Below are 24,305 nucleotides of genomic sequence, written 5' to 3'. Positions count from 1 at the left end.
GGAGAAAGAAAAGTCAAGTGATAAGCAGTGACAACACAGTTTGGTTACCTTAAAAGTAGTTGTGAAACACCATAATCTTTATCAATGGATGATGATTGGTAAAATGGGTGCAACAAATAATGTCCTTTTGGGGATTGTAAATTACACCTACAGTAATGACATAAAGGTATTGTTCCAGGTATCATGTTGGTCATGTAGAAAGGGCTCACAATGTGACATCAAGAAGGTGGAGCATTATTTAGGGTTTTTTAAAATATCTACAAATAAAACAGAAGCCATTATGTTTTCACCACACCCTAGGATGGCCCCTGAATACCCTAAACTATGTATCCAAGGTAAATTAATAAACTTTGTCGAAGTAATGAAATTCTTGGGAATGTACTTTGATGAAAACCTATCATGGACATACCACATCAAGGAATTAACTCGGAAATGCACGGCTGACTTAAACTTATTAAGGAATCTTAAGGATACGACCTGGGGAGCTAATCAAGAAACCCTATTAACATTATACAGATCACTCATCAGATCTAAAATGGACTACGCATGTCAAGTCTATGCTTCCGCAAGTACAAATGCATTAAAAAAAAAACTTGACAGTATTCAATATAAAACCTTAATAATATGCACTGGAGCGTTAAATTCAACATCATTAGCGGAATTACAAGTAATAACAGGAGAACTACCATTACAACTTAGAAGAAACGAATTTATACTCAGATACGCAGCACAGGTGTCTACACTCAGTAAATCACCCCACCAGAAAACTAATTGATAAATGCAACACACCATTCAGTCGTAGGCGTGTACCATATCCAAACAAAAATACATGACCTAACTAAAGATTTACTATTAGAAATGATTCAAACAGAGCAATACAACTACCCTGGACGACGAGCGAAAGTCCCAGAATCAATGTAACAGCCCTCACTTATGGCCCTAAACAAGAACAAGAGCTCAACATTCAAACTAAGATACTAGCAGAGTTAGAAGACCTTTACTCAGGATATACAAAAATATACACAGATGGCTCCAAAACAAAAAAAAAAAAAATAGCAAATTAGCAGCAGCAGTAGTCATGCCTGAAACTAATACTGTTATGGAGCCCATTTACCTGACAACTGCTCTATCTACACAGCTGAATTCTGGGCCATACTACAAGCGCACAAATGGATCAAACAAACAAACACCACTAAAACAATAATCCTCAGCGACTCCCTAAGAGTGATGAATTCGATCAAATCCAACCATTCTATCACGAGAGAAAAAAATTTTCCTTAAAGAAACCAAATATATAATTAAGCAACTTACACTTAATCATCAGACTATAGATATCATGTGGGTACCCTCCCACATTGGATTGGCAGGTAACGACAAAGCTGATCAAATTGCTAAACAACATCTAAACGACCATGACCCAATACCACTAATGTAAGTGTTCAAGAACTTTATACCATCATCAGAGCAAAGATCGATAATAAATGGCAGGAACTTTGGGAGAATTGCAAAACAGGACACACCTTATTCATCATACATGACAAAATCTCGAGAACCAGCGAACCTCCCAAATCAGTTGGAAGTCAAGATCAAAAGATTATCAGTAGGATAATAGTAGGCAAAACCACACTAGCTGACAGCTTTGGTAAACATCTGGCAAGTAATGAACACTCTAAGGCAAATGCCCACATTGCCCTTACATAGAAGACCTACATCATGTCTTCAATACCTGCACAAAGTATAGAAAACAAGGAACTACATTTTGGAAAAATCAAACTAACGTATGATCACTACCGACCTACCCTGATTTCCTAAAAGACATAAAGCCAAATATAGGTAGTACATATTTAAATATAATAGAATGGTCATCCCTAATAATGCTTCTCTTTACCACGACGTCTGTATGCCCGGTATCGGGTAAGACCATAATTTCTTCACCGTTGTCGGTATCATTAGCTGTCAGTATCGTCGCACCGTTCTTCACCTGATTTTCTAATTCTATATTTCCCTTCTAAAAATATCTTCTCCATTACAAAACACGTAAGTGTGATCATTTATTTCCAAACAGATGGCATTTTTGTTCGTTTATATGCTCAAGATACTAGGGAGGTAAATTTGGGTTAATAACAATTAAAGGAAGTAGCAGCTGCTCTACAAAGTAAAGTAGATTCCTTGTGTAAATTGTAAAGTAGCTTCCTTGTGTAAATTGTAAAGTAGTTTCCGTGTGTAAATTGTAAAGTAGTTTCCGTGTGTAAATTGTAAAGTAGTTTCCTTGTGTAAATTGTAAAGTAGTTTCCGTATGTAAATTGTAAAGTAGTTTCCTTGTGTAAATTGTAAAGTAGTTTCCTTGTGTAAATTGTAAAGTAGTTTCCGTGTGTAAATTGTAAAGTAGTTTCCTTGTGTAAATTGTAAAGTAGTTTCCTTGTCTAAATTGCAAAGTAGTTTCCGTGTGTAAATTGTAAAGTAGTTTCCGTGTGTAAATTGTAAAGTAGCTTCCTTGTGTAAATTGTAAAGTAGCGTCTGTGTGTAAATTGAAATAGAAAATTTAATAAAATAGTTAGAGCTGCAGAAATTTCACCATCTGCGATAAACATAATGTTGTTTATGTAGATCTCACCATGCATACAGCAGAGGGAGTTTATATATGGAACAATACGAGCAGTCAATATTTATCAGACAAGGCGTGAGGAAAGTTAGTTGTTGATAATGCAACAAGACAAGGATCCCTTCCCAAAATCACGTAGCGTAACATATTATACCAAACCCTACTTTTCAGTGACATCCTACCTTTATTTTTGTACAACTAAACCTTGATGTGCAGGAGAAAATCATACCCTGAAACACTATATATTATTTCATCCACGGTAAATATTGACCACTCCATTGTGTTCGAGTTTATGGAGAACAAGTCAGTCTGGCCTACCCAGTCAAAAGACTGAAGTGCGTTCTTCGAGAATTGTTATATCTGAAGATCTTATTCATTTACCACGTTTTGCATAAAATGCTTACAAATTCATCGGAGTTTGATTATTCGTCTCGCTTTAAGTACAAAACAATATAAAATTACATGTTTGATGTCAACAACATAACTTTTCAAAGCAGCTAATGAACTGGTAATTAATTATACATATGACGTGTGCAAAATCATAAATTGTAATGAATCAGATAACTAATGTAAAGGCATATCACATTTCATCTCCAAGAGCACGATCTGAATTTCTTTCGCAGACAATGATTTGCAAGCTATTTATTTTTAATCAAGTCAAATTGCTTTGAAAATCTTTAAAAGGTTTCAGGCAGTTATCAATGGCAAACCGTAAAATGAATGAATCATATTCCGAAGAAGGCGACTGAGAAGAGATTGTTTTGCCATGAACCTCCCTACAATGCTGACTGCCAGGCTGCTACTACTGATGGTTACTCTTGTTGCTGGACAACAAATCTGCGAACCAAGTAAGTTTTTCATAGCAGTAAAGTTGTGTTTAGTCCATTTTAGTTTTTTGTCATTTAATATGGTTTTATGAGTAGTGATATTCAGCATGATATTAGTTACCTTCACGCCATATTCCCTCACGCTTTTTCGCACCGTCGCAATCATGAACACTCTGCTTTGAATGCAGCAATAACGTAATGTGAAATGAAATGATCTAAACCAACAAATGGAATGATGAATTCATATGCGAAACAAGGGTGTGTGAAAAGCAGCAGAGAGGGTGAACCCACCTCATTATAGAAGCGTCGTCGTTGAAAACTAAAGCTTTTATAAAAATGAAAAAAATTACGCCGATGACGCGAAACCGAAGCCTCTGACTTTCGAGTCTCTCCGGGGTGTCTCCAAGAGTCTCTCACGTTTTTTCTTTTTATACTTTTTTCGCGTTAGTGTTTTTTTCAAGTATACACGGCGTTTACTGCGCCGACGTCTCATTGAGGTTGCACCCTCTCTGCTGCTATAGTTAAATAAAATTATATCAAATAATGGCACCAGCGTTGGATTCTCATGCAGCTAGATTAGCTCGAGAGCGACAAAAAGCAATTAAAAATATATTCCAGTCCGTGATTCTGTTAGAGAAAAGCTACAAGCTCGTCAGGAGTCACAAGATGAATTTGTAGAAAGTGCAGAACAGTTATTTAGACCTGTTACAACGGTTACCGAAAGAGTCGCAAAATCTACTGAAGAGGGTCTTAATCCAGCATTAAAACAAACCGCTGAACATACTGAAAAAATATCAGAAAGAACTAAACAAACAAAAAGAATTTTACGAAAACTTCCAACTGATATAGCTGAAGCTCTACCTCCCTCTGTAGGTGAAGAAATACTTGAGGATATTCGTACTGAAATCATTTCGTGAAAAAAGAGCTTGCACCTAAACCTAAACTAGTAAAAGAAAATAGTGAATTGATTAAAAAATTTAACGAAGGTTTATTAAGCAACTTAAAGAAATTGAAGAAAAACATTTACCTGCTAAGGCATTGGAAGGTATGAATCAAAAAGATAGAATTTTAAAACCAAAGTATGCTTCCATAAACAATGATAATTTCATCAGGTGGATATATCATATATAGTTCAACAAAAAAAGAAAAAACAAACCAGAAATGAGGATTCAAAATTGAAGGGATTTGTTAGAGAAATACAAAGAATTTATGATAGAACAGTGGGACGATCTGAATCACAACCTCAAGAGCCACCACCTCCCTATTCGCCACATCCACAACCTCTTGAGCAAGAGCCTTCATATCAACTTCCTCCACCGCAGCTACAGATAGAACAACAACAAAAAACCACCGCAGACTAAAAAGAGAGCCGACCTAGAGTTATATTTACTGATGAAGCTCTTGATGAATTTAAAAATCCAGATGATTTAATCGATATTGTTGCAAGTGGATATGAAACACGTCAAAATTATTTAAAACGAAATCTCAGTCTAGCACGTGGTAATTGGATTCTTGCGGTATATTTTGCTGCTAAAGATTCACCGATTAATCCACAAGATAGATTATATTAAATTTAAAAAGCAAGCAAAAGAAAGAAGAAAAGAACTTGAACAACAACAACCTTCTCAACCACAATATCCAGAACAATTTTACGATGCACCTACAGGAAGTGGTTTTTCTGCTCAAGGAAGTGGTCTTACTCCATGTCCTAACAATATTCTTTCTGACGGACTAGAAGTTCTTATTGGAGGAAAACGAGCCGGTAATAATTCTCCAGAAATTATTAATGAAGCAGCTCATAGTTTTCAAAGATTGTTTACAGTTGGTTTCATGAATATTTCTATTTACCGAGAACTTATCAATGAACTCGTTGACGACTATCAGTGATTAGATAAATGAATAATAGATAAGTAATCGTACACAATTCTCATCGTAGACCCGTAATAGTCAGAGTAGTAAACTCATGATTACCAACTTACAAAGCGATTTACGTAGATAGCCTCGGTAATGTTGTTCAGGGATTATTCAGAAGGTTAACTCGAAAAGCAGCACCGATTGCAAAACAATTATCAATGAAAGCTATTGACGTTGTTCGTGAAAAAGCTCCTGGTGCAATCAGCGACGTTGCTGATAAAGCATTCTCGGCAATCAAGGATAGACTAACACGATTGATACGAGGAAAACCACAACCAGTAAAATTCTCGAGCACTGAAGTTATGACTGCAAATGTCAGTAAAATAATAAATCAAAAAGATGCAGAGCTGGCTGGTGAAGCAGAAAAAAATATTGCTTCAAGTTTGATACCAGGAAGCGGAGTTTCCCGACGTAATCCTCGTGTCCAAGATTTAGATCAACGCAGTTATAATAAAATGTTCAAACGTATATCCAACACAGTATGTCTACATGGACGCACCAGTTCTCAAGGATGAATCGGTACGTCATTATCAGTTTTATTCTTATGACACACGAATACCAGATCAACACGGAAAGATTGATTTACAAGTCCATGATACAAGTAGATGCTTTCTACCGCTGAGGCTTTTATTGAGGAAATGGTGAAATTATAAAACAGACGATACTGTATATGCAGATTATGTTATAATTAGTTTTGTCAATAACGGCAGCATGACGTTGTTTGACAGCGCTGCATACTTGATTAATGGAAAAAAATATTGAAACAATTCAGAAAGACGTCGACGTTGCCACAACTATAATAGGATTGGCAAGATACTCTGATGACTTTACAAGACCAGCGGGACCCACAATGATGTTTGCCAAGGACACTTCCGACATACAGTATAATATAAAACGACCAAGAAACAATGCCGATAACGCTGACGCCGATGTGTGGCCGGTGGTTCATGGTGCTAATCCAGAATTCAACCTAGGATTTACAACGCTTAGATCAATGTTGGGACGAGGTCGTAGAGGTTTTTCATGTGCAATTCCGCTGGCTCATATGTTTGGATTTTGTAGAGATGTTAGAAAAATTATCTTTGGAGCTAAAACACAGTTACTCTTGTGAGAAAGGCTACCGACAACGACGCTATATGGAGACCTATTGGTGATGCTGATAAAGTAATACTGCCAAAATTTCGTTGCGGATGACGGTAATGACTCCAACGATAGACAAAGAACAGCGACTACTGTCTTTTATGGATTCGGGTGGTAAATCATTGCTGTCATGGTTAACAGTAACACGGATAGTATGCAAGCTAACACTAACTGACAATTTACATGGCATATAGCATCACAGCAAGGTGTTTCTGCGCCGAGATATATATTTATTGCTTTTCAGAATTATGATAGATTAAACTCACAAAATCGTAGCCATATGATATTTGACAGACCTGGAATTAATGAAGTTTCTTTACGAATATGCGGACAACAAGAACCGACAGAAAACATACTACTGAATTATGAACAAAATCATATTGCACGTGCATACAATCGGTTAATGACATTTATGGGACGCGATCAAAACGTAGACACTGGTTTACAAATATCACAATTAGATTTAAAAAATCTATATCCGATCTATTACTTTTAGCTGCAGCATCTTGATTTATACAGACAATCTGTTGTTGATATTCACTTTCGAGGAAGCGTAAATACAGGTGGTGGTGTTGATTAAAGAGCAATTGCGGTCATACTCAGCGACAAAGCAGTGTTGCTTGAAGGTGCTGGTGGCCGAATGAAAATATTTGACGCGCCAAAAGACAACATGTAATTTTTGGAACACGCAGCGTTCTGAATATGTAATCGTGCTGTGATTTAAAAATACGAGTATTATCATAAATGTCATCATACCATCATGTTAGTGTCAGTCTGACTCCTGGTCAAATTAAAAAACTACAATCCGCATCATTAAAAAAAATCCGGAACCACAATAACGCTAAAAAACCAGTCAGATTACAGGTGGTCAAAATAAATTGTCGTTGACAGAACGTCAGCTTAAACATCTTAATAAAGTCAAACAGTGCAAGACTGGAATACGACTTGAACTTTCCGCCGGAGCCATCAAAGATACTGCTAAGACAGGTGGCATATTTCCACTTCTCGCGGCGATACTAGCATTGATAGCTGCTGAAACTCCAGCCGTTTCAAAAGCAGCAGCGTTAGATGGTGTTTATAACCGCTACTGGAATAGCATTAAAAAAGCAACAGGAAAGGGTCTAAGACTTCCGGGAAATCATCCTCGAAATGGAAAAGGTCAGAGACTTCCAGGAACACTTCGTTGATTTTTTTAACCTATGTCAAATTTTGATTTACTTGATGCTGCTATAAAAAAATATCCAAAAAATAAAACAAAAACAATTAGAGGTGTTTTCATGCGCGATCAGTTACCACAACAACCATACAGCACCGTGACAGGTATTATTAGTCTTGATAATAGTACCGGTGCAGGAACTCTTTGGGTTGCATACGCGATTGATCCACGTGGAATTGTTTATTTCGATTCGTATGGGTTGGCTCCACCGCAGGAATTTATCAACTATGTCACACCTCACAAAATCCCGGTTTGATATTCAACATTACCAACACAAACACTAACCGATCCACCAATATGCGGACGTGAAGCAATTGCTGTACTCGATGCTATTTCAGAGACACAATCAAGACCACCTCATAAAGTCGTGCGCAATTATACAAGTGGACGTTATAACGAATAATGGTAGATTTTTACGGAAGATCCCGCGGCGATACTATTAAGAGTAAAAAAAAAAATCGACGAAATAGATTTGTCAGATTACGCGACAAAGGATGAACTCGCTTTTATTATCAACCTCTATGGAGTTGACCGAGATGAAGTTGTAGTTTTTCAGGATAGATACGGTGTTTTAAAAACGAGTAACATCAAGTGGAATGACATAGTTCGTAGAGTTCTTGGTGCTATCACGGATAATATTTCAGGGTTTATCAGCGATGGAAAAATCAGAGACTCAAGTATATCAATCGCTGTTATCAAAAATGAAATTGCACGAAGCGTTGCTAATCGTTTGAAGAATACCGGCGACACAATGACAGGTGAACTTGGCATGAAAGGAAATAAAATATTCGTGCTAAGAGATCCAACATCCGACGAAGATGCCTTTAAAAAAAATATGTAGATGTTAACTACAGCACCGTAGACACTAAATTATCAACGTTACGAGCCGAGTATGACGTTGACGTAAATATGTTCATGAACACACGTTGAAATTTTCAAAAACTCAATAAAATCGCAGACGATTTCTTTGGCACCCCGTTGACTGCTGACGTGAAACTCTCTGATATCAAGACGAATATTGAAACGATTAAAAAATCACACAAGATGTCATGAGTGAAATTCCTGATTTCGTTAAACAAATTGATCTGATTAAAATTCCCCACAAACAGATCATAAACGTAGTATACACAGTGTCATCAGGATTCTCAACATGATCACAGCAAAATATTACTATCAAACATACCGCGGAAGTCAATGGTGTGTATAGACTATCTGTGTTCAGCGCTGCAAAATTTAGTATATACACTACGTATCCATGGCGTCATTCAACCGAAAAGTTTTCTGGAACCGTGTCTATTGTGTTAAATAGCGGGGGCGTAGAAACATTTATACTAGAATCAGCTGGTAAGAAATTAACAGCAACATCTTACTGGTGGTGTCTGGAATTTGTTGCTGAAACGCCTCAATTGGTGACTGTGTAAATATAATAATGGCCATAACAGAGTTAAGCGTTCAAAAATTTAGATATGATCAAGTATGTGAATGGCAAACAACGCTAAAACCATCGATGGCAAGTATACAACGAAAGTATAAAAATATCGAAGACGTGCGGTTCTCATTGATGTTGTAGTTTATTCGGGATAAGCTATCACTGATGGTACTGGCGTAGTATTATCAGCTTTAACACCATTAACGGCAGCAGTAGCTGTGACAAGATGTGTTTCATCATCAGCAACGATTGCTGGGGTTTTTAATAATATCGCGAAAAAGATATCCACGTGCACGAACACAAAAGTGTACGATTACTCTGTAAAATTACACACAGTAACACACGCGTATTCTAAATTGTCGTCGTTGATATCATCAAACCTTAACGATGAAACGATATCAGATTCTGAATTTGACACAATGCTTAAGACCTACAATGAAGAAATTGATTTAGAAAATGGAAATTTAAATAATGACAGAACTACTTTAGCATATAGTTGCAAATACAAGTCCGCTGAAAACCACGACGAGATCAGTAAGCTCGATTAACCCTGTATTCAATATTAATTTTCCAACCGCGATTCCAGCAAAAGAAATAGCTCTGGCGGAGTTGCGAGTATACTACAGTTGGCCCAATATTAAATCGGGATCGTTTGGTGGTCTGCAGTCAAATAACTCATTGGTATTTGCAAACAAAAATAAGCCCGATGGAACACCCGATTGGCACGTTGTCGGTTTACCGACAGGCAGTTATCAAATCGAACAGATGAATGATGAATTTCAACGTAGAATAAAATCGGTAACGGGCGAGAATCCAAGATATCAATAACGGTTCATGAACCAACATTATCAGCCGCGATAGAGATACATTCTCCGGATTACGCATTTGATATTTATCAGTCATTGATCAGATCCGTGTTAGGATGGCCTGAAGTTGCACCTGAATATCAAGGACCGCCAGAAAAAAAAAACAGTCTGATTTTGTCACCGACGAAATGAAATTTATAAAGGAACCAGAGTATAGAAAAGATATTGGGAGGGGACCATTCCATCCTAGTTTTGATATCTTAAAATCTGCATCAAAACTTCCTTTATTCATGGGTCCAGGTGGACCGGGCACAAGCACAATTATACACGAAGAGTATATTAATAAGATCTCAGAAAAAATTAAACCTGAGTTTACACGCGTATTTGGTAAATTAAATCATTTATTTGTTAGCATTACACAATATTATTCTGATGAATTAAAACAACAAATCATCGAAACAATACAACACTTAAATCATGTCATGGACGATATTAAATTTGCTAATTGGCGAATTCGTGATGAAATATTACAAATTAAAGGAGGTGACCCCTTTGGTGCTCGAAAAGCGTTTCTTGATCTTTATAAAATAACCGAACAACAATTACCGACATTTGTAATACCATCACTTGCAACCGACGAACTAAAGAAATCAATCGACGACCTTGTTAATGTAAACTTCCCTAAAATACTTGAAGCATGGAGAAAAATAACTCCAGTGTCAAGTATTCTCCGATATAACAATAATCAACACGGTGAAGGTCATCATATTTCGCCGGGAATTGTAAATATAACCTCAAAGATCGCGGTCAATCTTGTTTGTGTTGGAATTGATGGAAGTTATCAGACAAACACTGATATATCAAATCAGGCGCAGCAAGGGTATATTATTTATACTTTTACACCGCAGGTACCACCCGGATATCTGACTGTGCAAGAACCGATTAATTCAGTTTATTTTCGATGTCATAATTCGCTATTATCGCGAATAAATTTTAAACTAACTGATCAATCTGGACACTTGATTGACCTTCGTAGAGAGGTTTAGAGTTTAAATCTATATGTAAGGTCTTAATGATTTTTAATCGTAGAGTGGCAAGGACAACACATACTTGAAAAATGCCACTGATGCGTGATAGAGATCAGGCACATTTAAAAACAGGAGGAAAAATGCATAATAATCCCATCCTTGATTTTATCAGGACAGAGTCCTTGATTGTATCAAGCTTGATATATTTTTACTGACAAATCGACTAAATCAGTATAAAAGAAGATGAATCCTGATTAAAATATGATATTCTTTCATTTTCATTTTCACAAAACGACCCTAACTTTCGTTTTCTGACATAATCCTTCTTAATTTTCTTATACTAGTGTTGATTGTCTTTTTTGCTTCATATTCACGAGACAGTTCTAATCTAAATTTTCTATTGCACGCAAGAGAGAGACAAATTCCCCTACTTCAGTTTCATTTACTGTATCCAACGATTGAAACATGGCCCCCTGAATTCGCTTTAAACATTTGTATTCTGATGGTAGTATGTATCCCCCTTCAAATTTACGTTCTTGTAATATTTCAAATCAGAAATTTTTTTTCAGGATTTAGTTTATCAGATATATTTGTGCCGTCATGTTTTAATTTTTCAATAGCGGAAATGATATCATTGATATTTTCGTAATCCATTATATACTAAATATATATTTAAAAGAAAAATATTTACACTCCCAAGTGAAATTCTAGATTGCCATATGACATTCTAGCAGGTCCAGAAGGGTGTTTGTACACTAAGGACAACAAAACCTCATGTGAGACTCTAGGTTGCCATATGACATTCTAGCAGGCTCAGGTGGCGCACGAAACACTGCCCACCCATGTAAAACCCTAGATTGTCAAACAACATTCTAGCAGGTTCAGGAGGCGTGTTTAGTAGAGGACAGCACAACCCCCATGTGAAACTCTAGATTCTCAAGCAACATTCTAGCAGGCTCAGGAGGATATTTTACAGTAAACCTTAATACTAAGGAAGGCACAGTACATATAGTATTTACAGTATATACAATCTTAATTCTTTAGATCTCTAAGGAGGACGGCACAACTTCCCATGTGAATCGCTAGATTGTCAAACAACATTCTAGCAGGCTCAGGAGGATATATTTACAGTAAACCTTGATTCTAAGGACGGCACAGTACATATAGTATTTACAGTATATATAATCTTAATTTTAAGGACGGCACAGTACATGTAGTATTTACAGTATATACAGTCTTAATTTTAAGGACGGCACATTACATATAGTAGCATATTTACAGTATATACATTATATACAATCTTAATTTTAAGGACGGCACAACATACATGGGAGCCATTCTCTACGTTCAACAGACAAACACACCATCCCCCCCCCCAATAATCAGCCCCGGGAGAGTGCACAAGGATCACCCACCAATCCGCTGGGTGGATTATCCGTGAAAATCGTGACCCAGTCCTTGCTAATGGAAAAACCGCTGTATTAAGTAAAAATTCCAAGCCAGGAATGTTGACTGGTATTGATAAACCATATTACGAACGAGCGTATCCTACAACAGCGGTTACTTATGGAATTTATTCGCTAAATGATAAACCCAACATTAATGATCTTGCACCGATGAAATTGTCAAGACTGAATTGTGTAGCCGAAAGAGTAATCGAACATTTTACAACCGCGACACGTGGAAATGGGTTAACGGATCAGCGACTTGAAAAAATAAACAAATGGGCTGAATTACTCAAGGATACCGGAGCTACAATTGATGGTGTCGCTAAGTTAGAAAAAAACGCTAGAATTGCCAATAACAGTAGCAACGATAAGCAGAGAGATTTTACACGAGTCGAAACATTATAGAAAAGGGGGGAGCTTCGATAAATATCGTTGATCATAATGCGCATGCGTGGACTAGCGCAGCAACAATATTTCCAAGAAATCTAACCGTAAGATTTTGCCAAGGAGATATGTTTGATTTTATTCACGAAATAAGTAAAAATGATCCTGTATCAGTATGGTTATTTCAGAGTTCCGATAATGAAAAATATTATCAATTTGTACGACCTAACGGCAAAATATATCGTAAAGAATCTCTCCACAAAGAAATGAAAAATCTTGCGCAGACATTTTCATCGCAGAATACTGAACAATTACTAAATAATTGTTTCACCGTTCCATCAGTTGCTGTTCACTTTGCAAGAGAAAATATTTCGTGGAAGCCAACAGGATTTGAATTTCTTGAAGATGTGCAGCTAAGCTCTGAGAATATGGACACGGTGGATTGTGGAATACTAAGTATGACCACAACGACGTTATCTCGGTTGATATCGTCGCGTGTTTTCCCGGACGTTTTCTTGGTATGGAGTGTTCTGGATATTTTAAACGATTTGGACACGCCACGCACGAAATGACCAGAGTGGCGATACATGAACCCCTACCTGATTTTGATCTAACTGGATTCGCCCGTATCGAGTCATTCGAGTTTGCTAAAGGTCTTCATCCTATTTGTTATATTTGGTTTGGTAGGCACTTTTCAGAAAAAAATGTGGGCACCAGTAGTTTTTTACGATATATGCTCGATGCAAAACTACTAATTTCGTTGATTGTAAGTGAGGCAATTATATCATACCGTCCTCAGAAATAAGTTTGGTTACTACCACAGAAGAATTATTCTGATGATGAAAATAGAACCGCAAAAGTTCTTGGTAGAAGAATAATCGGTAAATTTACTCAAGGCGGAGCTTATGATCATAAACTACATTATACACGACTAATTATAGACAATGTTGAACTGGATTTTATAATTGCTGATGCAATGAAGAGAAATATATTTGTAAGTCGAGAAAACGCTTATTTGTCTAACGGAACACGATGAGGTACAATTGTTGGTTATATTGATGGCGAGTCGCCTCAGTTTACTCATTTAAGATCCTCAATGCTTGCGCATGTTTCGATAAATTTATTATCGATGATAAACATATTTCCTAACATCGCGGTCAGAGTTGATACGGATTCGTTCTGTATTTAAAAAATATTCAGAATTACTGACTCAATTTACAAATACTTCTTACGATGTATCATGGGGCGAATGGAGAATAAAACAAGAAATGTTGCATATTTATTCTGAATCCGCCGATGTTGAAATCAAAGATAATTATTACAATAATAATCAAATATCAAAATTATCGTCTGCGGCATCAGTATATGATCCCGTGACTAGATACAAGACTGTTTATCTAAACGGACCAGGTAGTTCTGGTAAAACAACTTGAGTTATTGAATTATGTCTGGAAAGTTCAGATGATATGGATGTTTTAACACCTGCACACAGACTCGCAAGAGAAATGAGAGAACGAGGAGTAAAATCATGTACTAATCATAGCTTCTTCCGATCCGATGAAAGGGAGATACATGGACTCCTGATCGAATGGGCGAGAAATATATTCTAAGGATCATCATTTAGGATGAAATATGTACAGTATCTAAAGATACATTAAAAATGTTTCTCGATTGGTTGTTTTTTAAAAACACAGCTGTGATAATGTGCGGCGATCACGGTCAACCACCACCGTTTGTTGGACCATCTCCACATGACTGGCTAAAGAATTTTGTAGATTATTATTCGGAGGTAACTGATGATCGTAGATCACTTGATGCAGAATAAAAAGAAATAAAAAAATTAATCAGACTACAACCGAATAAAATTCAATGTGAAGTAATGCGTAAACTAATTTCGGAAACTTCTATGAACGAATTTCTGCAAACGTGGAGACCAAATGATTTGATAGTGGCAGGTAGAAAGATAGTTCGTGATACACTTCAACAGAGGTTGTTTGAAGCGCATAAAGAAAAATTCTCAGCGTTACCAGTACCATTGTGTTATAGACCAGCTGATATACGACGACAGAATATCGACGTTGATATACCAGGACAGACCGAGAAACAGAATCTTGTATTAAATGATATTGTTTTAGTTGTTGTCAATGTTGTCGAGAATGCATTATCGTTGGATAAATCTCCGTGGACGCTAGGATACGCAATTGCGATACATTCATCTCAAGGATTAACTATCTCTGATACAGTTGCTTGGATCGTTGATGATCGTATCGAATGGTCAAACTTAGTTTATTTGGCAGTATCTAAAGTCAGAAGAATTTCTCAGCTGCGGAGAATTGTCATGGACACAGAAACTATCAATGATGATATTGAAAGCCATATAATAAGAAAATAATTAGCCGCTAATAAACAATGTGACAAAAATAAAAACGCGACTTTGATCTTGACGCTGAATTTATCATAGCGCTGAAACAACAGCAGAATAATCATTGTGCAAGTTGTAATTGTATAATGTTGTGTTAGTAATAATCCAAGACAATTTACCGTGGATAGAAAAGATAACAGTCGCGGTCATACACGCGAAAATACGATGATAACTTGTCTTGAGTGTAATCGACGTAGAGGTGCTAGTTAAGTGATCGCGGTGGTAATTGTGTGTCCTCGGGAATTACTTATAATTGTTCGCGTGTAAATCCACGTTGAGGAGCAGTTAAATCTAGTCTGCATATTGCAGGTCTACCGGCGGATCTTACCACGTTGGAAATTTTCTGTGCGGTAATACTCCAGACAAGATTAGTTGCTCTTTTTTTTGCCATCTTCAAGTTCACCAGGTTCATATAAATATCTTAGTCACATTGCCCAGCACTGGTTGTTTTGAACATCACGTCGTTGTATTGTTATACGCGCGCTTTTGATTGCATTAACGGGTTTCAACGCAGTAATTCTAGTTACTTCATTATTTAGCGCAGCTATCACACTTGGTAATCTTTCAACCCATTCACGAGATCTCTTGTCTTGAATGAATTCCTTCGCGCACTGATATCCAAATAACCGCTCAGCAAGTGTTCGATTAAATCGTTCAACAATTGCCTGATCACGATGAACTGCAGTATGTCCTCGTCGTATTTTGACATTATGTTGCTTCATCAACGATGATACTGCACCCTGAAATTCATGCCAGGATCAACCTGAAATGTTCATTTACTTTTGATTTTTTTTAGAGAACAATACATCTTTTGTGACGCATCAATACTTTCTTCATTTGAAAATTTATCGTTAGATATTTTGTTGGATTGCGACATATTCAAGATCACAATGTTGTAGAAGGCCGTCATCAATTCTTAATGCATGTCATTTCGAAGAGGGGACATCATCATTCAATTTCACACTTTCTGCAGTATGTTTATTAATTGATGATTTAAGCGGCATTGATTCATCCTCTCATTATAACAATTTTCAATGGTTTCAGAATCCTACTTTAAAATGTGAATCTGGACTAGCAAAATTTTAACTTCTGTTTTAGAAATTATGTGTCCATTTTGTTTAGATGTTTCTGTTTCTTTCTCTAGATTGATCAGTGAAGGTATCTGCCTCATGGTCCCGATGTTGTTCTTATAGCCTCTGTTGAACTGTAGCTCCTTTTAATTATAATTACGGCCTATAATGAGTTGGCTCATAAAAGTAGTTAATGGGGATCTTATAGGGTCTATGGGATTTATCATTACAGACCCCCTTGGGAACATATAGGGTCTATGTAAATTTAACATGGAGAAAAATCGTGGGAACATATAGGGTCTATGGGAATTAACATGGCCAAAAACCCTGGGACAATATAGGGTCTATGTAAATTTAACATGGAGAAAAATCGTGGGAACATATAGGGTCTATGGGAATTAACATGGCCAAAAACCCTGGGACAATATAGGGTCTATGTAAATTTAACATGGACATAAACCCTTGGGACTGTATAGGGTCTATGTAAAATTGAAACAGGGAGGGTCTCTATTTTTTTTTTAAAAAAAAATAAAATAAAAAAAGGGGTAGGCAATTCAAAGACTATCTCTTTTCGAGAAATATGGCTGGCCCTGAAAAGGGCCTTTGGGTTTATGTTAATGTATTCATAAACATAAATGGCACCGCATTGGTCTTCTTCTTCTCCTTAGGCTGCGTCTTACTGTTGGTCCGTACATCAGCACTCTTTTCAGGCATCCTTGTCTTTCCACGTAGATCCTACGTATCCACAGGCTGGTGTTTGTCCTGTGGACAACGGTCCACTTCGATCGGACATACATAAGCAAGTCTGTCCGAAACATCATGGAATACACAAGGGTGGATGACTCAACTGTAGTCCACATCTTGAAGCGACGAGAATAGGTGAATCAATGCAGTGAACGGCGCTTATTTATAGGGACAGGAGGGATTGAAACGGATTGAGTTCATTCACCAATCCGAACACGCGTTACAGAATTCAGTCAGCCCGCATCCAATCCGAAGAGAGCAGTCTGTGACGTCACGTAGTCAATATAGATTCGCTAACGCTTGTGTGCAGTCAATCTATGCGACAGTGATTCAACATGACGGAAACTCAGAAAACGATCCATTGGGCTGCACCAGCAGGGGAGACTGCCCAAGGGAACTCGGACTTACTTTCAGAAGAAGTGAATTGGGATTTTGTGGATTTTCTCTCCTCGCAAGAATTTGTTCCGGAACCTTCGTTACCTTCTTCATTACCGCAAGTGGAGAATTTTAGACAGAGACAGAAAGAAGAATTGGAGAAATTTATGCAACGACAAAAGGAAGCGGAACAAGCTTTTCTCCTACAGCAACAGCAACAAGAAGAAGAGGTAAGAAAAAAACAACAGCAACAACAAGAAGAAGTAGCAGCAAAGAAGCAAGAGGGTGAAAATGAAACGGCCACGGTACTGTTGGACATTTTAGCGGAGTTAAGAAGTCTGAAACAAATGTATCAGACTTCTTTATCACGACCGAAGAGAATACGACCTTCCCGAGCTAAACACGTTAACCCTGTGACTAAGCCTACCGTACCACCCTTAGTGATTTCAACCCAATCATTATCATCATCATCAACATTACGCAGTCCAGAAGTAGGCCTTGGCCGTGGCAAAGGCATAAGGCAGTTAAAGCTGATTGCTTAAACTCACCCCTACATCGTAAAGAAAAAAGGCCCTTTTCAGGGCCACCCACATATCTCGAAAAGAAATACAATTTCAATTTGCCAATAACTCAAAAAAAAAATAAACCCCACCCATTTTTACCCTTATAGTACGTGCCTGTGTATGAGTGCGTGAGTGTAGCTTCTTATTTTAAAATCAAAACTCAAAGACTCTTACCTTATATCATTCATTTATTCTTTTCTCCATTTTTTACAATCCAATTCACAATTCACAACACAACACTTTAATAAAAAGTTCATTGATTTCTTCTTTTCTCCTTGTTTAGTCTCTCTGTTTTTTGAATTTCTTCACCGTCACACTCTTTTCCTCTTCTTCCTCCTCGCTTTCTTCCCTTCTTTTTTTCGTCTCCTGTTTCTTTTTCTTCACCTGTCTGCTTTCTTCCTCTGAAGAATCCCTCTCTTCTTCTGAAGAATCCTTCTTTTCTTCTGACTCCTCTTGTTTCTTTTTTGGGCAATCTGGAGACCAATGTCCTTTTTCTTTACAATAATAACAGGTATCTTTACTTTTGTCTTTTTTAGCTCCTGTTTTTTGACGGTCTGGACACTCTGAAGACCAATGCCCTTTCTTCTGACAGATATAGCAAGTATCTTGACTTTTATCTCGAAAGGAAGGAGAGTAGTCCGTAGGCTGGTCTGAAGAGAATTTTCTAATGACCCCTCGCAAAGCTCTGACGAAACGTTCCATCTGGTTAGTCTCTTCCATCGTTGTGCTCGGCTTGAGAGTGAAATGAATAGTGAAAGGACAAGACACACACCCTTTTATATACGCTGGTCTGCTATGACTATAAAGTAGTTTATGGTGTTTGAACTTGAGTCATTTGACTTTTTGCTTTCAAGATGAAACGATCCCATTCATTCGAGAAGAAAGAAGAAGAAAGTAAGAGGCAGAAACGTGATCTATCGCCTCGTACCAGGGCTGAAATCTTGGCACAAATTCATGCCAGTGATTTTGAAGAGGACATGAGTGAACCAGAATCCGAACCCTCTAAACCAAGTCCACCACCCTTTGTCAACCCTGAAAAGTACTATTCCATTCGAGAGACGGAAAAGCGCTCCTCTAGAAAATTTAGAACCACGGCTTACAAATACACGGTGAAGTTTAAAGATTTCAAGTCCCAAGTACCGTTAGAGAAAGCAGAAGGGTTCATCACCGGAGTGTGGGATTCTCTGCTCACTGCACTCAAGCGACAATGTCAACCCAAAGAAGACGATCGCTTGAGACTTTCCATACAACACGACGGTTTGAAATCCCCTGTTTGGATCGAGTTTAGCACCCCTGCAGAATTGACCGCTTCCAAAGTCATGGACAAGATTCAACACGTGCAACAATCTAATGACCAGTTTGACATCACCGATGGAAAAGCCACATTGGACATGACCCACGTCTCTCCTCCTCAAGGGACCGGACGCAAAAAGATGTTATTGGTGAACGACCTTCGCAGCATTAAGCGTAGCCTTGTCCAAATTCACAATCCTCATGACCAGATGTGTTTAGCCCGTGCCATCGTGGTGGGACGAACCTATGCCAACAAGAACGACACGGTAGAATGGAAAAGAGACTGGGAGAACATTCGACAATCGGACCGAGCCAAACAACGAAGTGAAGCAGAACTCCTGTTACGAAAAGCTGGCATGTCCAAAGACACACCCTGTGGCATTCCTGAGATGCAAAAATTGCAAGATGCCCTAGCTCCACGATACACCTTGAAAGTGCACCCTCAAGAAGTGCGCGGGTCTCTGTTGTTTCGAGGGCAAGATTTTAAGGACGGAAAATACATTCATGTTTATCATCACGATGACCATTTCGATACCATTACCAGTATCACCGGATTCCTGGGATACGGTTATTACTGTGAGAAATGTGACCATGGTTATAATAATCGAGAGCAACACAAGCATTGTGGATCGAAATGCTCAGGATGTTTGGCCTCTTCACCCTGTCTGAGCGAAGAACCAGTGCCTTGTTCCACTTGTCTGCGCACGTTTGTCAGCCCTACCTGTTACCAACAACATCTGAAAACGCAAGGTTCACAGCAGAAATGTGCTTGTCAACTCCTGAGATTGTGCCCTACGTGTGGACAAGGCATACGTACCAATAGTACCAAGGCACACGTATGTTCAGGAAAAAAGAAATGTCACATTTGTCACCACATCGTGGACTTGGAACACCAATGTTACGTGCAAAAATACCAACCCCTACCAGAGAAAGAGGACGGTCACAAGAAGAAAGGCAATTTCATCTTTTTCGATTTCGAATGCATGCAAGAGACTGGCATTCACATTCCTAATTTCTGCGTGGCTCATCGAGCGTGCGAGAAGTGCATTCAAGAACCTATCTTCAGTCATTGCCCTCACTGCAGCAAGATTCCTGGAGGGCGTGAAAAAATCTTTCGGGGGCCAAACACGTTAGCCGATTTTGCCCAATGGGTCTTAGACCCCATCGACAAGACGTGGAGCCAAGAGGACATCGGACTTTACGGAGATTGTCATCGTCATGCCACGGTGATGGCTCACAATTTCTCCGGATACGATGGACAGTTTCTTCTCAGATACTATACGGAACATGGCACCGAACGTCCTAAAGTGACTTTGAACGGAGCCAAAATCATTTTCATGCAAGTGGGACAAGTGCAGTTTAAAGATTCGATGAGCTATTTGGCCATGCCTTTGAGTCGAATGCCTAAAACGTTTGGAATGACAGAAATGGCTAAAGGGTACTTTCCACACTTTTTCAATACGGAAGCCAATCAACACGCCGTTCTACCCCATTTACCTGAGACTCACTATTACGACCCCGACAACATGCGTACCGAACAACGAGAAGCTTTCTACGCTTGGTACCAGGCTCATGCCTCGGACCCCTTCGACTTTCAGGAAGAAATGCTAAAGTATTGTCGTTCCGACGTGGACATTTTACGGCGTTGCTGTGGAAAATTTCGAGAACTGTTCATGGAACACGGAGGGGTCGATCCTTTGAAAGAAGCTTGCACCATTGCCAAAGCGTGTTCCTTAGTGTATCGACAACGATTCATGCCTGAAAACACCGTGGCTGTCATCAGTCCTCAAACGACCCACTATGTCAAGCGTCAATACTCGGTCAAAGCCCTACGTTGGTTACATTACTTGTGCGACAAGGAAGACAAGTGGATTCAGCATGCCCGCAACGGAGGGGGCGAAAAGACCATCGGAACGTATTCGGTCGATGGCTGGGACTTAGAAAACCCCAAGATCGTGTACGAGTTTAACGGTTGCTTATTTCACGGATGTCCCGTTTGTTATCCTGACCGTGGCACTAAAAATCAGTTTTTGCAACGAACCATGGAAGACTTGTACCAGGACACTTGTCAGCGACGCCTAAAGTTAGAACAGCAAGGATACCAAGTGGTGGAAATGTGGGAACACGAGTACGATCACCGTATGAAAACCGATCCCGAGTTTAAACGCCTCGTGGAAAGTTACCAGTTCATGGACCCGCTGAACCCGAGGGATAGTTTGTACGGAGGAAGGACCAATGCCACCTGTTTGCTGTACCAAGCCGACGAAGAGAACGGAGAAGAAATCAAATACTTGGACGTGTGTTCGCTGTATCCCTACGTGTGCAAATATTGTCGCTTTCCTGTAGGGCACCCGCAATTGTTCACGGAACACATCGACCTGGTCAACATTCGACAATACGAAGGCTTGATCAAGTGTAAAGTTTTGCCTCCCACGAACCTATACCATCCCGTCTTACCTCACCATTGTCAAGGCAAACTGATGTTTCCTTTGTGCCGTACATGTGCCGAAACGTGCAACCAAGACCAGCCTTGTCATCACAGCCAGGAAGAACGGGTCTTGACGGGAACCTGGGTCAGCGTAGAATTGTTCAAAGCTATGGACATGGGATACCAACTGTTAGAAGTGTACGAAATTTGCCACTTTCCCAAGACACAACAATACCACAAGGGTGACCCTACTCAGAAAAGCATTTTCGCAGACTACGTGGATGCCTTTTTGAAACTGAAGCAAGAAGCCAGCGGCTATCCTTCCTGGTGTCACACTCCCGAAGACCAAATACAATTCAAAGAGAAATACTACGAACAAGAAGGCATCACTTTAGACCACATCGAGAAAAACGAAGGCAGGCGATCGTTTGCCAAAGTGATGTTAAATTGCTTATGGGGTAAAATGGCACAACGCCCGTGTTTACCCAAGACGGAATATTTGACAGAACCTTCCCGCTACTTTCAGATGATTCACGACAAAACCAAATTCATGAAACACGTGGACGTCGTTCGCGAGGATTTGATCTTAGTCAATTACGAAGAAGATCTGGACTTTGTACAAGACGACCCCTTTGGAAATGTCATCATTGCGGCTTACGTGACAGCCCATGCTCGCTTAAAATTGTACGAAGCTTTAGAACTGTTAGAAGAACGCGTCCTGTACTTTGACACGGACAGTTGCATTTACATCCATCACCCGATTCAACATCACCCTGACATCGAAGGAGACCGTTTAGGAGCCTGGACAGACGAGCATCCCGACGACAAGATTCTAAGTTTCGTCAGTGGCGGTCCCAAAAATTACGGCTACGAATACCGGGACAAACAAGGAGAAGTGCACACGACGTGCAAAGTGAAAGGACTGACTCTGAATCATCGTACCAGTCGTGTGGTCAACTTTGGGGTATTGAAAGAAGCCTTGCAATCGGAAGAGGATGGAAACTTTAAAGTGACCACTTACCAACCGAACAAGATTGTACGTTTACCCACTCACCACATCGTCAGTCGACCTTTGGAAAAAGTTTATCAAATCGTGTACCAGAAGCGAGTTCGACTTCCCAATCATTTCACCTTACCGTACGGTCACGTCGGTATTGGTCTGTATATAAAAAGGAACCCTAGGCAAGATCGATAGTTCATTGTGACTACCAAGACCGAGCAAACAAGATGAATACTTTGAAAGAGACATCGTTCCAGTTTGGGGATTGTAAAAAAGTTGTATCTTCCTCTAGTGTGACTAATACTGGATGGATAAGACCCAGGCATTGCGACGGAAAATGTCCGGAAGGAAACTGCGATTGTCCATGTGGTTACCATTGTAATTGCGTAACGGAGTTTGCAGACGGGTGCGATTGTGAGCCTTGCGATGGATACGATGCTGTACGTTGTGACCTGAGCGATGCCGTAAAGCATCATGGGAACTTTAGTGCCCCTACCCCTATCATGGAAAGTGATGCTGTGCGTGTCAAACCTGTCGGATGCGAAAGTGATGCCGCTCGTCCTCTTGGACATTTTACTGGGTTTCGTTTTAAAGGGGAATGTTCACCTTCACGTCTACCCCCCTACGGATGTCATCCAGCCTTGAGCAAACTCCTACCCATGTCACTCAACCCTCATCGAAACGAACCTGTGAAAAACGAATATTCGTTTCCTGTGCGTTTGTCGGAATACTGCGACTTTGAAAATCGTCTTCAATCGTTCAAAGGAAAATGGCCAAAGTATCTGGGAGGACCGACCCCCGAAGAATTAGCCAGAGCCGGATTTTTCTACTTGGGCGAAGGAGATAAAGTCAGGTGCTTCAGTTGCGATGTGACACTTCACCACTGGGAACCGCAAGATTCGGCCTACGTAGAACATGCTCGATGGTCACCGAATTGTCATTACTTACCCTTAGTGGGACCGAGACATTGAAGTAACTTCTTACCATAATAATCTGTTCATGGATACTTTACAAGAGAACATTCGTGCTTTGCCTGTGGAGTTGAGAGAACGCATTTACCGAGAGCTGGTCAAAATACAAGTGAAACGTAAAGAACAATTGCATCCGTTACGTCACCGGTGTTTGAACCACTGGTACCTGAAGGCTATACAAGGATTGATTCAATTGAAAGTGTTCCATCGGACAGACATTGATCAACGATCCTCTAGTTTTAAAAAGGATTGGTTTGGTATGGACGATTCTACCTACATCATTGTAAACGTACTGCATCGAATTCCAGAGGAAGAGTTAACGAATTACCAACATCTTGAACACAATGTCAACTTAGTGAAAGAGGAAACTTCTGAACGAATTGTCATGTGTAGATTAGTGACTCAACGATTTAAATTTGACACTGAAGTGAAACCATGTTTGTGCAAAGAGTACATTTCTTGTGTCAGACCAAAGAGGATTTAGTATGACCTATTCATGGATACTTTGCTAGAGAATATTCGTGCTTTGCCTGTGGAGTTGAGAGAACGCATTTACCGAGAGCTGGTGAAAATACAAGTCAAACGTAAAGAACAATTGCATCCGTTACGTCACCAGATCTTTAACCACTGGTACCTGAATGGTAT

The 24,305-nt window shown here is 39.2% G+C and overlaps 1 protein-coding gene across 1 annotated transcript in view; it reads left to right on the top strand.

The window, feature by feature from the left end:
* Positions 1–3,151: 3,151 nt before the first annotated feature.
* Positions 3,152–24,305, top strand: part of LOC149807248 (uncharacterized) — a 39,260-nt gene continuing 18,106 nt past the window's right edge. The window contains exon 1 of the mRNA XM_089936130.1: positions 3,152–3,450. Within this exon, the coding sequence (XP_089792256.1) occupies positions 3,369–3,450 (82 nt within the window). The 5' untranslated portion in view covers positions 3,152–3,368. The remainder of the gene's footprint in view (positions 3,451–24,305) is intronic.

Source organism: Sinohyriopsis cumingii, chromosome 1 (assembly GCF_028554795.1).
Source record: "Sinohyriopsis cumingii isolate HCF-2022 chromosome 1, ASM2855479v2, whole genome shotgun sequence".
Taxonomy (NCBI): domain Eukaryota; kingdom Metazoa; phylum Mollusca; class Bivalvia; order Unionida; family Unionidae; genus Sinohyriopsis; species Sinohyriopsis cumingii.
This window is presented reverse-complemented; position numbering and strand designations above follow the sequence as displayed.